Here is a 13,711-nt window from a genome sequence, read left to right on the forward strand (position 1 = left end):
GTGGTTCCTCTTAATGGACTAGCTAGAGCAGGGAATTCTGTAGACGGGTGGCTGCCCCGGGCTGGGGAGGGTGAGAAGGTGGAGGTAGTCTGTGGCGTGACCGTTAATGGATACAGGTTTCTTTTGGGGGAGTGACAGAATGTTCTAAAATTAGCTTGTAGTGATGGTTGTTAAACTCTGGGAGTATCCTGAAACCCATTGAATTGTACACCATATACGGGTGAGATGTGGGGTATGTGAGTCCTAGCTCACTAAAGCTGTTTAAAACAAAAACAAAAAACACCATGCAGGAGAGAACTAGTCTCTTTAATAGATAAAGCGCAGTTACAAATCAACAAGAAACATAACAACCCCCACCCGCAGAAGAAAGATACAAAGGAAACATACCAACACTTCACAAAGGAAACACGTGGCTTCTTAAATGCATGAGGAATTCTCCGTGGTGGTTCGTAATAAAAGACATACACATCAAAGCTGCTCTGAGAAGATTTTCTACCTCTTAGATTGGCGATGGTGGAAACTTCTGGCGAGGAGACAGGACATTAAGTTGGTGCCCCTGCAGCGTGGTGGAGCAGGAGCCAGTGCCAACTTGTCATTACCTTTCAAAATTAAAAGTGCACATACCCCGCATCAAAATTAAAAGTGCACGTACCCCGCGGTTTTGTTTCTGATGTCCTCTCCTGTGTGCAAAATGTGACACACCCACACAATGATTCATTGTAGCGTCGTCTGTAATAAGAGCGCAAGAGTGCAGCAGCCCAGAGGCCCTGTAACGGAGCCTGGCAGACGCCGGAACTCACGGGGATGCCATGCTGTGCAAGTGTTACACGCAAGACAGTAGGGAAAAGAGATTCATGATGTCTCTTACAGTAATAATATGTCCGAGGTAGATTAAGATGCAAAGCAGGGAAGGCGTAGAACCGAATGCATAACGTACCCCTGGGGTGAGGGATGGGGACGTGTGTGTATTGGCGTGTGCTGCGTGTGTTTGTAAGTGCAGAGCCCATCTCTGGGCTGGGGTAAGGAAATGAAGACCGCCTCCAGGAAGGGAGCCGGTGGCCGGGCCCCGGGGGAGGGGAGACACCCCTTCACTGCACCCCAGATTGCATCCTTGCGCCCGTGTTGCCTTGCCAGTGACCACACAAACCACACCACCGGGGGGTGGGGGGTGCAGAGAGCACCTGGGCGCGGCGACATGCGACCACTAGCTGCCTCCTTATGATGTGAGTCAGAGAAGTCAATCCTGGCCACCGTCACGTACTTTGCTCCCCGAAATATAGAGAAGATGTGTATCGCCCACCACCTCCTCTGTCCTCTGTGCGGGCTCCCAGCCTTGGGATTCCCAGGGGTGCTCTGGGGGTGACCCTGGTGCTCTCTGGATGGACGCGAGAGGCGCCTGCACGTGGGCTATGAAGGCTGCCGGGGAGGACCGTGGGGATCTTGCAGGGGCATCATGTTGGCCTGGTGGACCCCAATGCCCTCTGTGTTTGCTTCCTGTTCTCTAGGCACGCCCCAAAGGTGAGGGTCTGACCCCGTACCAGGGCAAAAAGCGCTGTTTCGGCGAGTACAAGTGTCCTAAGTGCAAGAGAAAATGGATGAGCGGGAACTCGTGGGCCAACATGGGGCAGGAGTGCATTAAGTGCCACATCAACGTGTATCCGCACAAGCAGGTGAGCCGGGCGGGGCTGGGGCGGGAGGCAGCGGCCAGAGGGGCTCTCTCAAGGGCCTTGGGGCCGATTTTCTTCCTTATTGGGCCTCAGTTTACTCCTGCATATGACAAGGATGAGACCAGATCTCTCCAAGTTGGCCCTTCGTTGGTCTCCTCTGAAATGGGAGTAAGAGAACACCATTTCCCCAGGAAGGGAAGGAGGTTAAAGAAGGTTAAAGTTCAGTAAGACCCTGAGACCGCAGACCCAGGCGAGTTCTGAAACTAATGAGCTGGGGTTGCTGCCGGGGGATGAGCGGGGATGTGGGGGCAGCAGTGTGCTAAGAGAACACGCATCTCATTCATTTGCTCACCCAGTTGCTTCATGTACACAGGGCAGCTCCAGTGTTCCAGGCCCCGTGTGTGGGGCTGGTGGCCAAGGTGCACGTGGGCATGCTGGGGGGCGGGGGGCAGACGTGGTGAGGCAGCTCATCCCAGGGAGGATCCACTCCCTGCAGGATGCAAAGAGGAGGTCTGTTTACTCTGGGAGCTGAAGGATGGGAGGAAGCCAGACCTGTCACAAGTGGGGGACAGCCATCTTAAGAAGACCATACAGCAGGTGCAAATGCCCTGTGGCCTTAAGGACTTAGGTGCTCAAGGCCCAAACCTCAGTGAAGGATCAAGAGCACCGAACAAGAAGAATGGGGTGGGAAGCCGAACGGGGTGCTTTCCAGCCTTGGGGACTACTCAAAACCCACAAGCAGCAGAGCTGTCAGCTTTATTTTGAGAGGACTATTCTGGTGTATGCGGAGATTAGTCTTGGTGGGGCTGGGTGATCGAAAGAGACCCGTGGGAAAGTCATGGCTATAGTCCTGTGCATGCTGGGAAAAGAGGTGGCCTTGGACCTGGGTCGGACACCGGGTTGGATGTGGAAGGTGAGGGAGGGGCAGGAAGCCGGGAGCACAGTCACACCTGAGCAGATGGAAATGGGCTTACTGAGGTGGGCAGCCTGGGCTGGAGGCAGGGCAGGGTGAGACCCAGGGGTCCCAGATGAAAGCAGGAGTCTCTGATACGCATGTTACATTTGAGAGGTGCCTGGAAATCCAAGTCGAGATGTTAAGAAGGCAGCTGGATTTGTGATGTTGAGCTCATGTGAGAAGTCAAGGGCTGCTACATACTTGGGCATCGTTGACCTTCAGGTGTTTAGGGAGTGGACGAGATTTCCTGCAGAATGTAGACAAAGTGGAGACAGAACTCCCCAGACCGTGTGCTGCAGAATCCTAGCGCTGGGGGGTCAGAGGGAGGAGAAGCCCATCAAGGAGGAGAACCAGGGAGTGTAGAGTCCTGGGGTTGGGGCTGTGCCAGGGTCGGGGTCAGGGACAGGTGTGGTTGGTGCAGAGAGGTCAGTATCATGGCCGTGGAGAAGTGGCCTTGGGATTTGGCACTAAGGAGGGGGTCCTCAAACTTCGTGGGGCACCACTTTGACATGGAGATCTTGTTGAAGGTCAGCTCGGGTCTGCGAGCCTCGAAGCGGATACCCTGCAGGTCAGGCGTAAGGGCGGAGTAGAGATGTTGATTCACAGCGGACCTGCCGGCTGGGGCAGTGGCCGCGGAGCCATAACAGGGGAGGAAGGGGTTTGTGGGGCTGGGCTGCAGAGGGAATACCTTCACTGTCCACTCCCTCGAGGGGGTTTGATTGTAGAGAGAAGCAGAGTGATGGGGCAGTCGCTGCGGTAGGGCAGGTGGCATTGAGGAGGGTGTGATGGAGATGGGAAGGCCTGGAGCCTGTTACAGGCAAATGAGAAGGATCCAGAAGGAAGCAAAAGGTGGATGATACAGGGGTAGGAGGGCGATGCCTTAACATGGGCACAGGAGGGAGGGACAAGGGGGGTGGTTAGGGTGGGTGGTGGGTTTGCTGGTGCAGAGAAGAGAAGCTTCCCTTCCCAAGCTTCTGTCTTCTCAGAGAAACGGGACAGGAGGTTTTCAACTAGACGTGAGGATGAGGAGGGGTGGGGTGGCCTTGGGGAAAGATGGAGGAGGAAGTGGGCCTCCTAGAGAAATCGAGCTGTATCCCCGGCCACGGGAGGTGTAAGGTCGTAACTGTCACCAGCACTGCGAGCCGGGTTCTGTGACTTGCTCCAGTGGGGGTCATGGGCAGGTGCTTGCCAGAGTCCGTGGACAGCGGTACAGGGCAGAGGTTTGCTGGACCGTGATTCACAGGGAAGAAGGCCGAAGAGCTGGCGTGTTTGCAGAAGTGTGATGGTGCACGATCCTGGGGTATCAGCTAGATGGTGGGGAAGGGAAGCCAGGGGGGCCCTGATGGACAGGGAGGTTGGCGGGGGGGCTGCACTGTGTGGAGCGGTACAGAGAGCAGGGTTCTGAAGAAGACCAAGTCCACGGTGCAGTCAAGGGGGTGGTGGGAGAGCTCATGTTGATGACGTCGTGGGGGGCACCGAGGAGCCAGGGCTGGGGCCAGTCCTCCCTGTGGAGGCTGAGTCACTGAGAAGGATGGTGGGAGCGGGGCGGGGGTAGGACTTTGGGGCTTTGGGGTTCTTGGGGAAGGCTCCCCTGAGGGACTGATGTCGGCTGAGCTCTGGTGGAGGGTGGAGGGGGCTAGGAGGGAGTGGCTAAGGGGGAGGGAACAGCGTGTGCAAAGTGGGGAGGCCAGGGTCAGGTACAGAGCCCTGGGGGAGCTGAGAGGTGAAGCAGAGGTCGGAGGTGGGGGCCGGCTGCACGGGGCTGGCTTGCAGGCTGTGGCGTGGAATTTGGTCTTTATTCTACTAGGAGCACAGGGAAGCCGTCCGAGTGGATTCTTGTGGTGGAAATATTTTGTGATTTCATGCCCCTCGTGCCCGCTTCTACTGCCTCTGTTTGCAGACCCTCCATCCCTCCTCCTGCCGCAGGGGTCTCTGTGGTTCCCATCAGCCACACAGTGGCACACGGACAAATAGACTCAAAGCTGGCCATGGCGGTCCGGTGGACAGGGGTCTCCTGAGTGGCAGGCCCTGGCCCACATCCTAGTGGCGTCAAGGGGGATACTGAGGCCCAGCAGTGCCAAGACAGGCCTGATGACCCAGTGGGAGGCCCGGTGTTTTAGGAGCATGTCCAGGGCATGGGGTAAAGGAGACACGGTGTCCTGGTTCCTAATTCCTTGCCAATTCCTGAGAAGGTCTGAGACCCCAGGCCAAACACACCTTTCCCACCGTGTCGGACCAGGAGCACATTCACCTTTGGGTTGGACTCTGCTTTCCCAGGGGCCCTTGGGCATGGCCAGTGCCTTTCAGTGGGGTTCATGCCCTCTCACTGGATGCCCTTTGTTGAGGAGTTCTCTCGAGCCAGATCCGAGTAGTGGTGAAGGAGCACCCAATTCCAGGACTGCCAAGCCTTCCAGGACTGCCTTCTCCAACGGGAGAGATGGGATCCAGTCAGGGTCAGCAACTGGCACTTCGGGAAACCCTGGCACCCATTGGGTGCCATTTGCTGAGCCCCACCCCGACAGCCTTCCTGCGTCATGTGTGCTTAGACCCGGTGTTCTGTTCATCCCCCTTCCACAGGGAGAACAAGCAGGGCCCTGAGAAGCCACGTGGTCTTCCCAGGGGCCCCAGGGGGCAAGTGGAGCTGTCCTTACACCTGTGTTTGGGGACAGTCTGTTGAAGTGTGAGGAGCCCAGGCTGGAGGCCGGCAGGCGTCAGGATGTGTCCCCACTCTGCCGCACAGGCCCCAGGGAGGCCGGAGCAAAGTGCTGGGTGCGCTCCCAGGGCGGGAGAGAGGAGGCCAGGCCGCAGGTGGATTCCCGTGAAGGGAGAGGGCAAGAATGGAGAAACTGTACCAGTACTTACCACCTGTCATCCTCTTAGCTACCCCGGTCAACTCTATTGGCTTCCCATTGTACAGAGGGGAAAACTGAGGCAAGGGGCATAAATGACTTACCCAAAGTCAGTAGAGAAGCTGGGATTCATGAAGAAGCATCAAGTTTGGGGCCAGAAGGGGAGGGGAGCAGGGAGGCCAGGTCACGGTGGCGGGCTGGGGAGGGGAGTTGGTAAGGCCCCATTTCCTACTGGGGCTCAGATGTACGGGGGCTTGGGTGTGTGTTGGGGGTCTGCGAGGCTCGATCCTTATAATGCTCACACCCTCTGCAACTCAGGCAGAGAGGCAGGGCCCAGCCCACAGGCCTGAGGCCAGGGGACCTGCTTCCCTGCCGTGGCCCCAGCCTCCGGCACCCCTGCCGCTGTATTGCCCAGCATCCAGCGGGGCAGGGCTCCCCACTGCTCCCCTTCCACGAGGAGGCCCATTCTTGGCTTGCACCACCATCCCAGGCCGGCTACGGCCTCACCTGACTCATCGGCTCCATCCTGCAAAACTCAGTCTGAGCGCAGCCTCCCCAGCCAGCCCTGCCACGCCGCGTGCACCCCGACACTCAGGATCAGTCTCTTCGTGGGTACCCAGTCCAGAAGGCTCTTCTGAGAACACGCAGCTCTGCTCTTCCCCTCTCCCAGTCAGTCGTCCCTGTTGTTGAGCCCTACTGTGTGCAGCCAGGAGACTAAGGCCAAGAGAGACGGTAGGGCTTGAGCAAGGCTGTTTAGCCTGGCAGTGTTAGGGGGCCTAGGTACCCCCTGCCCCGCAATCAGGGGCCTTTGAACTGCTGAGAGGAGGACTTGGAGTCCGCCCCCACCCCCGTCGTGGAGAGGGCTGCTTTATTTCTCCTGCTCCCCCCCCCCACGGAGCTCTGACCTGTGCAGCATCTATGCCCTGAGAACCCTCCACTTTCCCTCTCCTCCCTCCCCTGCACATCTGTTTCCCGTCAGCCTCCAGCTGCAGCCTCCCTGCCCCCCAGGAGAAGAAAACACTGAAGGGCTCTGCCTCCCTGCTGGGGGTGTGGGCGCCCTGGCGCGATCCATCCCAGCAGCTGGATGTTTGCCCTCCGTGCAGGGGAATCGTCCTGCCGGCCTCCCCCAGCTCCCCCACTCAGCGGAGCCTGGACCCGTGGAGGGCAAGGGCAAGGATGGGGTCATGGCCAAGGAGGAGGGATGGTAAGGATACTGCAGGGCCGTTTCCCCGGGGACTCAGCCGCCTCCCCTGCCCCCAGCCTGCCCCCAGTGCTCCATCGCACTGACAATAGCAACAAACATACATGGTAGTAATACTGGCCGACACTTTGCCCAGGTGCCTTTGCGTGTATTATCTTATTGACTCTTCACAACCACCTTATCAAGTAGCTACTCTTAGTAACCCCATTTTATAGAAGAGACAATTGAGGCACAGAGAGGTTAAGTAACTTCTAGAGGTCACACAGCCATTATTAAGTCTTGCCGAGCTCGTCACGGCTCTCTCCATCATGCACACAGTGTATGTTATTAACTCCCTCCCAGGTTACAGAAGGGTGTGTCCAGCTTCTCAAGGAGAAGCTCTTACCCAGCAGCCCTGGGTAGATAGGGGAAGCTGCAGGCCCTTGGCCAAGACCCTGAATGTCTTGGGGCCTCGGGTTTCCTCAGCTGTAAAAACGACGATAGCGATAGCCCCCTTGCGGCGAGGTTGTCGGGTTAGGTGGTATGGTTTGCGTGGCAGTACCTTGCGAAGTATAAACCATGGGGGGCGGGGTGGTGTGGGGCCTGCCTACTCTGGCCTCTCTGGCCCCACCCGGAAGACTGGGTCAGGGAGGCGTTCTGGCCAGCATGGAGAGCTGGAAACCAGGCCAAGTCTGATGTGGGGGAGGAGAGACTTGAAGACGGCCTTTCTCCGACCTATGGGAGCTGAGAGTGTGGGGCCCCTGGGTGCGGTGATGACGAGGGTGGGGGGATGGGGAACCAGCGTTCAGCTCCAGGTCAGGAAGCCCTTCTTACAGCCCGGCAGCTGGGCCGGCAGGGCGCTCCCCAGCCCTGGCTTGCAGGCCAGGCCCGTGGGTTGCTGTTTGTCTTCCCGAGATGTCTGCGCGGGTAGGTCAGGGGGCCTTCCTGGGCCTTCCAGCTTGCAGTCATGGCTTCGGTGCCCTATCCCGTGGTGGTGCCCCCCCCATCAGTCATCATAACAAGCAATATGAAGAGCTTTTATCTGCTCTGCTCTTTCTGATCATTGAGTTGTAACAACGACCCCATAAGAAGAGTGTCACCAACCTCCCCTTTTACAGATGGGGAGAGGGAGGATCGGAGGGACCAGGTGGCGGGACCAGGTGGCTTGCCCAAGGTCGCACAGCTTGTAGGTAGCTCAAGCCCGTCTGACACAAAGCTAAACTCTCCCTCCTCTCCCCTAGCCAGGAAGGCCGGTCATCTTAAAGCCCCTTGAGACAAGGCCGAGGCTCCTGTGCTTTTCGCACACCTTCTCTATGCGGCCTTAGGCTTGGAAGCACGGAGATGGGTTTTACGACCCTGGGATCAGAACCCTGCCGTTCCACCGTCTCTGTGCTCACCTCCTGGAGCCTTGCGGCTCTTCCACTTCCCAGACTGCTCTCAGTGTCTGCTTCGGGCCGGGAGTTGTGTGACGGGCCAGAAAAGCCCGGGTGCTGCTCTCGGGCAGTTTGCCGTCTGCCTGCGGCTTCCCTCCAGGACCATCCCACTGACACCAAGGCTCTGTGGCCCCCCAGCAGCCTGTGCTTCCTGCCCCCTCTCCTCAGCATGTGGGTCCCAGCTGTCCCCAACCGGCTGCCTTTGAGTCCCCCCAGATCCAGGCAGGGGACCCTTCTGCAGGTGGGGGTTCTGGGCTGGGGCTTTGACGACCAGCCAAGAAACCCTGGGCCTCAGGAGGTGGGCCTAATCGCCTCCATGTATTTTCCAGGGAAACAAGCTGTCCTGGCTTTTGTGAGCCAGGATGGGGGGGGAGCGGGAGCAGGAAACACCCTGCGTTGCAGAAGTGCTCTCCTGCGTGCCTAAGACTGCTTAGCTGACAAACATCTGCCCCACAACCCACGTGCAATGACGGCCCACTTTCTGAGGCCCCCGGAGGTCACATAGCGCGTGAGTAGCGCCACAGGTCGGGCAAGCCACCTCCCTTCTCTGGGCCTCAGTTTCCCTGTTAGGACACAGTGGGGTTCTACTCCTTTGGCTACTCAACGGACAGGGGAAGGACTGCACCAGGCCCTGGGGCGAGAGGCACTGGCTGCTAACCTCACAGAGCCGAGGGCTCCTTGACCTCAAGCCCGGGAGTGACAGGTAGCCTGGGAAGGAGCGCCAGGTGTGCTGGAGATCAGATGTGGGCCTGGGGCTTCCTTGCTCTGGGCCTTGATTTCCTTATCTGGGTCATGTCTGTGCTTCACCACCTGCCTGTGTCCTGGGCTTTTGTGAGCTTCGGGGGTGGCTGCTCCCACAGTCCTGGGGGGGGCAAAGTGGCACCCAGACCTCGCGGTCCAGGAGCCTCTCCGCCCCCTACCCCCGCCCCCCAGCCCCAGCCGTGCACCTGCCACAGGCAAAAGGAAGGAAGGACCCAGGCCCCTAGGGAAACAACCTCTGTGACTCCAGACTCTCTCTCCAGGCACCCCCACCCCTGTCTGTGTGTCTGTCTCGTGCTCTCTCTGTGCCTCTCTCTGCATCTGTCTCACTCTCCCTGCTTCTCTCTGTGTTTCTGTCTTTCTCTCCACTCCCCCCTTCCTCTCTGCAGAGACCTCTGGAGAAGCCCGACGGCCTGGATGTGTCCGACCAGAGCAAGGAGCACCCCCAGCACCTCTGTGAGAAGTGCAAGGTGCTGGGCTATTACTGCCGCCGGGTGCAGTGAGCCGGCCGCCGCCCGCCGTGCCTGCAGCCGCCTGCCCGGCCGCCGGAGGAGCTGCCCCTGCCTGGGTCTCTCCGCGGTGCCTCGGGTCCTGCAGCCTTACACGCCTAGGCAGGGCTGTCTTAGGTTCTCGTCTCATGTGTGTTGACAAACAGTGTTATGGATGTGGCTGCCCCCACAGGACGCCGGGCCTCTGGGACTCTCTACAGGTGGGCCTGGGCTCTGTGTGGAGGGGACAAGGGTGAGCAGAGGTCAGCACCCAGGAACCCAGAAAGCCCTTGGTGTGTCCCCTGCCGGCGGTCTTCCTCTGAGACTCCCTTTGGGGTGAGCAGCCTTGTATTGGCCACAAGTGCACTAAATGTACTGTGAATCCCAAGGCCTGCAGGGGACTGTCTCCCCAAGACTAGCCAGGCCCCCTTCTCTACCCAGAACCTTCCAGTTTGCCCCGTGTGCAAAGCCACTCTCAGAGAGCCGTATGTTTCTGTCCAGTTTGAGTCAGCAATCCTGGCGAGCTGACGCCTGTTCTAGCAGCTGCTGGGGAGTGGACGTTCTGCCCCCTGCCCACCATGAGCCCCAAACCCCACTGCCTGTGACATCATTAGTATGGCATACCCCAGACCCAGAGGTCAGGGACAGGGAGGCGCTGAATGTGGGACAGTGTTCCATGGTGTGACGTGGGGCACCTCAGACAACGCCTCCCCTCGCCCCCCACCACACACGTCTCCCCCTTGGGATGGGATTTCGTGCTTGGATTTTGTCAGGCTGCTTCCCTACCGCTCTCCTTCACCCCCACCCACACTGGGGTCCGCGCCCTGATCGAGGCCGTAGGGCCCGGCGGGGAAGACACTCTGGCAGGACAGACACGGACCTGGTGGTCTGGAGACCTAGGTTCACGTGCCGGCCCTGCTGCTAACACACTACGAAGCCTCGGGAAGGACTTCCCATCTCCGGCCCTCAGGGCGCCTGCTAATTAGTGAGAGAGCGGCTCCGGGGCGCACAGGCCCATCTCAGCTCTGGTGTTGTGGGGTTCACATGGAGCTTCACCAAGAGAGGCTCGCCAAGCCCCACACCACACGCAGTCACCTGTCAGTCACTTAGGACAGAGCTGAAGGATGCCGGTTCTCCCGGTCACTGCCTGTAACCCCCGCCCTGTCTGATGTCCCCACCCCACCCCAGCAAAAATGAGGGAGAAGGATCCCCCCTCACACAGGGCAACCCCAACTAAGCTACAGAATCTCTCTTTTATAAAATGGGGACGAGGATTTCCTACCTCCCAAGGGAGCAGGGAGGCCCCTGGGCAAGTCATGTTGGTCAGGGAGACCGCTGTCCTGGCTGGCGGGAGGGATCACGCTCACCTCTCTCCTCTCTCCTCTCTCCCCTGTGAGAAGCCCTATTTTTACTGTCCCATCGTCCCTCCTTTCTCCCAGGGAGAGGGAGAGAGTCGGCTGGCGGGAATGGGTCACTTGATTTTGCCCCAACATTATGCCTCCGTGGAAAAAAAAAAATCAGACCATGAAATGGGCCTGAAATTCAGTGTTTACCATGGCTCAAGGTCACCCAACTGGGGCCTGGTCGCCTTTTGTTTTCAAATGAAAATGCTGTGTACAACTGAGGAATTAACAGTGAAGTGATAACCAGGGGTCCAGGGAGCAAGTTGAAGAGATGGTGTGAGTGTGTTTGCACCCCGGGGGGGGGGGGGAGGGCGGTTCAGGGGAGATGTCAGGGGCCATGCCCTCTGAGCACTTAACAAGAGGATATTCGCTCCAGCCTGAGCCCTGTGGCCACCTTCCCGCTGCCCACAGGGGCAGAGCGCCCAGCAACCGACTGTGAACACCCTCGCCTCCCACCGAGGAATCCCTCCCAGCTGTTCCCTGTCTTCTCTGCGGTGGCAAGGTGAGCTGGAGTCGTCCCGGCCCAAGGCTCTCTGTCCCCAAGGGGAAGCTGTCACTGTCAGTCATCCTAGTGCACTGAGGAAGGTAGTGTCCACAGTGGTGGCCCATGTGCTGGTCTCTTCCGTGAGGACCAGGACCCAACCCTTCCAGGGACCTGGACCCGGGGGGGCGGGTCTTGACCCCAGGAGGCCCGGAGCCTGCCAACCGTGCTGCGGTGGTGGGGGCAGCCCACACCCTAAAAAGAACGCAGGCTCCAGACTGCTGGAGACCAGGGCCTTCCCCGGGCCAGTAGGAAATGGGATATCACCCCAAAGTGACCTTCTCAGGAGGCCTGTCCAGCTGGTAGCGGCCGCCCCTGCCATCTGCGCGGAGCAGGCCAGCGTGGGGGCTGGGCCCTCCTGCCCGAGGCAGCCCCTCCGCACTCCCCACCCCTGCATGGCTCTGGCTGAATGTGGGAGCTCTCTGTGGGCAGCAGGGGCTGTGCTGTCCAGGCCGGGTACTGTGAGGACAGAGTGCTCAGAGGGCCCGAGAGCCCGGGAGACAAGAAAGTGTGTGGCTTGTATGTTCAAAAGGGACAATCGCCTGCAGTGAGTAGATCTAGGGATCTAGCTGAGAGATAACAGTGTTTAACCCATATGAAGTATTCGATAGTTCTACTTGTGAATTTGTATTTATTTTGAGTTATACTTGACACAGAATTCCTTTTTTTTTTAAGAAAAATACTATGTGTGTATTTTGAAAAAAAAATCATAGATGTTAAAATTTCTTCTGGTTACCCATTTTTCTCACAACACTGAATTTGTTACCTTCTCCCGAAAAACATCTTCATGGTGATCTTTGTCTGTATATATTTGAGGGCCTTTTTTTAAAAAAAGAAAAAGAAAAGAAAAATATAATTGTTTGATTTTTGAGAAAAAAAACAAAAAGAGAGGCATTTTCGAAGTTCAGAGCTTTCAGGAGGGCGGTAGAATATCAGATGAAGGTTTCTGGAAGTATTTTTGCAAACCTTCTGGTTGCGCTGCCAGAAAATATTTATGGTGAGAACTTTTCTTTTTTTTTCCTGTTGTTGGTTTTTTTTTTTGTTTGTTTGTTTCGTTTTGTTTTTGGTTTGATTTTTTACTATGCTTTGATCTGTAAAAAGTATGCAACCGAACTACATTAAGAAGGAAATATTATCTACATAGAATATTATATGAAGTTGGTACATAATTCTGATGAGGAAGAAAAAATCTTTGCAATTCTTTAAGCCATATTGTTGTTCTTCTCTGTTGTTTTCCTTGGATGAAAATATCAGTATTAAGTAGCCAAGCATATTATTCAAGTGCTTAGACTTATTAATATGTTCGTGTCCTGTATTTATACATACGTGTATTTTGGAAAGTATTGCTTTTTCTAAGGGAAGCGATTATTAGATACGTAGCCAAAAAGGGAATAGTGACCCCTTTGAGCCTCTTCAGCTGAGGGTAACAAACACAGCATTGTAATCCATTCTTTTGCACCTTCTTATTATTATCTTGTTATTATGGTTATTAACTTTGTGGTGGGGGGGCACAGGGAGTGGGCCAGGGGAAGAAGGGGCCTCGCGGTGTTACGCAGCCAGCCTTTGATGACGAACCAGCCCCTCCACGGTTGGCCAGCTCCAAAGATGGCCTCCTTGGCCTGGCGGAGGGCTCCCGTCAGCGGGGCCCAGGAGGGAAGAGGGAACGGGAGCAGACTTCTCCACGCTCCTCTGTGGAGCTTTACCATCTGAGCCACGCCTCTGGGCCCCGCCCTCTTTGAACTTGGATGCGTCAACCAGAGCCTTTACACCTGCCCTCCAACGTCTAATAGACTTGAATCTACTCTAAATGAATATTTAATCCAGCATCACTACATTGTAGCCCAGTGCAACAACTAATCCTGACGTTTGGGAGGCATTCCGGCCCGCAGGGAGGTGGCTGAGCCGTCCCCCAAGGGATGGTGGCAGAAGGGCCCATTGCCGTCTGTCGCCAGCCTCGCCGTCGGACCTCCTCCGCTCCCGTGTGGTGACCCTGTCCGTGTCTGTATCTGTTAATACGTGTGTGTCCAGCTAAAAAGACAAACAGAACCCGTGGGCCCAGCTCGGAGGGTGCATGGAGAAGGCTCCCGACCTCTCCGAAGGGCCGCCCTCGGGATGGCATTCCGTTGTGTGCCTTATTCCTGGAAAATCTGTATACAGCTTGCCTATAGCAATATAGCCTTTTCATGCTGTATTAAAAGAACTTTTAAAAGCAAGAGAGGTTCCTGGGTTTCCTTATTTACACAGAGCATCCGTGGGGAGCTGGACGTCTTCTCCGATGCGTGAGGCCAAGTGGGGTGGGGAGGACTTCGAGCTGCCTTTCTCCTGTCCCGGGTCTGGGTCCTCTTGTCCTTGTCCTGCCTCCTCCCATTGATTTGCCTGCTCCCAGCCCCTCTGCCCCCAAGTGGACGCTCTCTCCAGAGTCAGGGCCCTCCCCAG

General features: G+C 57.0%; 1 protein-coding gene across 8 annotated transcripts in view; it reads left to right on the forward strand.

The window, feature by feature from the left end:
* ZCCHC24 (zinc finger CCHC-type containing 24) overlaps nucleotides 1-13,711 on the forward strand; it is an 81,201-nt gene that overhangs the window by 47,716 nt on the left and 19,774 nt on the right. For 3 of the 8 annotated variants that reach the window (XM_057308712.1, XM_057308709.1, XM_057308711.1), the window contains one exon: nucleotides 1,506-1,670. The exons of 1 other annotated variant lie outside the window; for it this stretch is intronic. In XM_057308712.1, the coding sequence (XP_057164695.1) occupies nucleotides 1,506-1,670 (165 nt within the window). 4 more of the 8 variants (XM_044386234.3, XM_026504552.4, XM_044386235.3 and 1 more) reach the window with 3 other exon arrangements.

Source organism: Ursus arctos, unplaced genomic scaffold (assembly GCF_023065955.2).
Source record: "Ursus arctos isolate Adak ecotype North America unplaced genomic scaffold, UrsArc2.0 scaffold_7, whole genome shotgun sequence".
In the NCBI taxonomy this organism is placed as follows: domain Eukaryota; kingdom Metazoa; phylum Chordata; class Mammalia; order Carnivora; family Ursidae; genus Ursus; species Ursus arctos.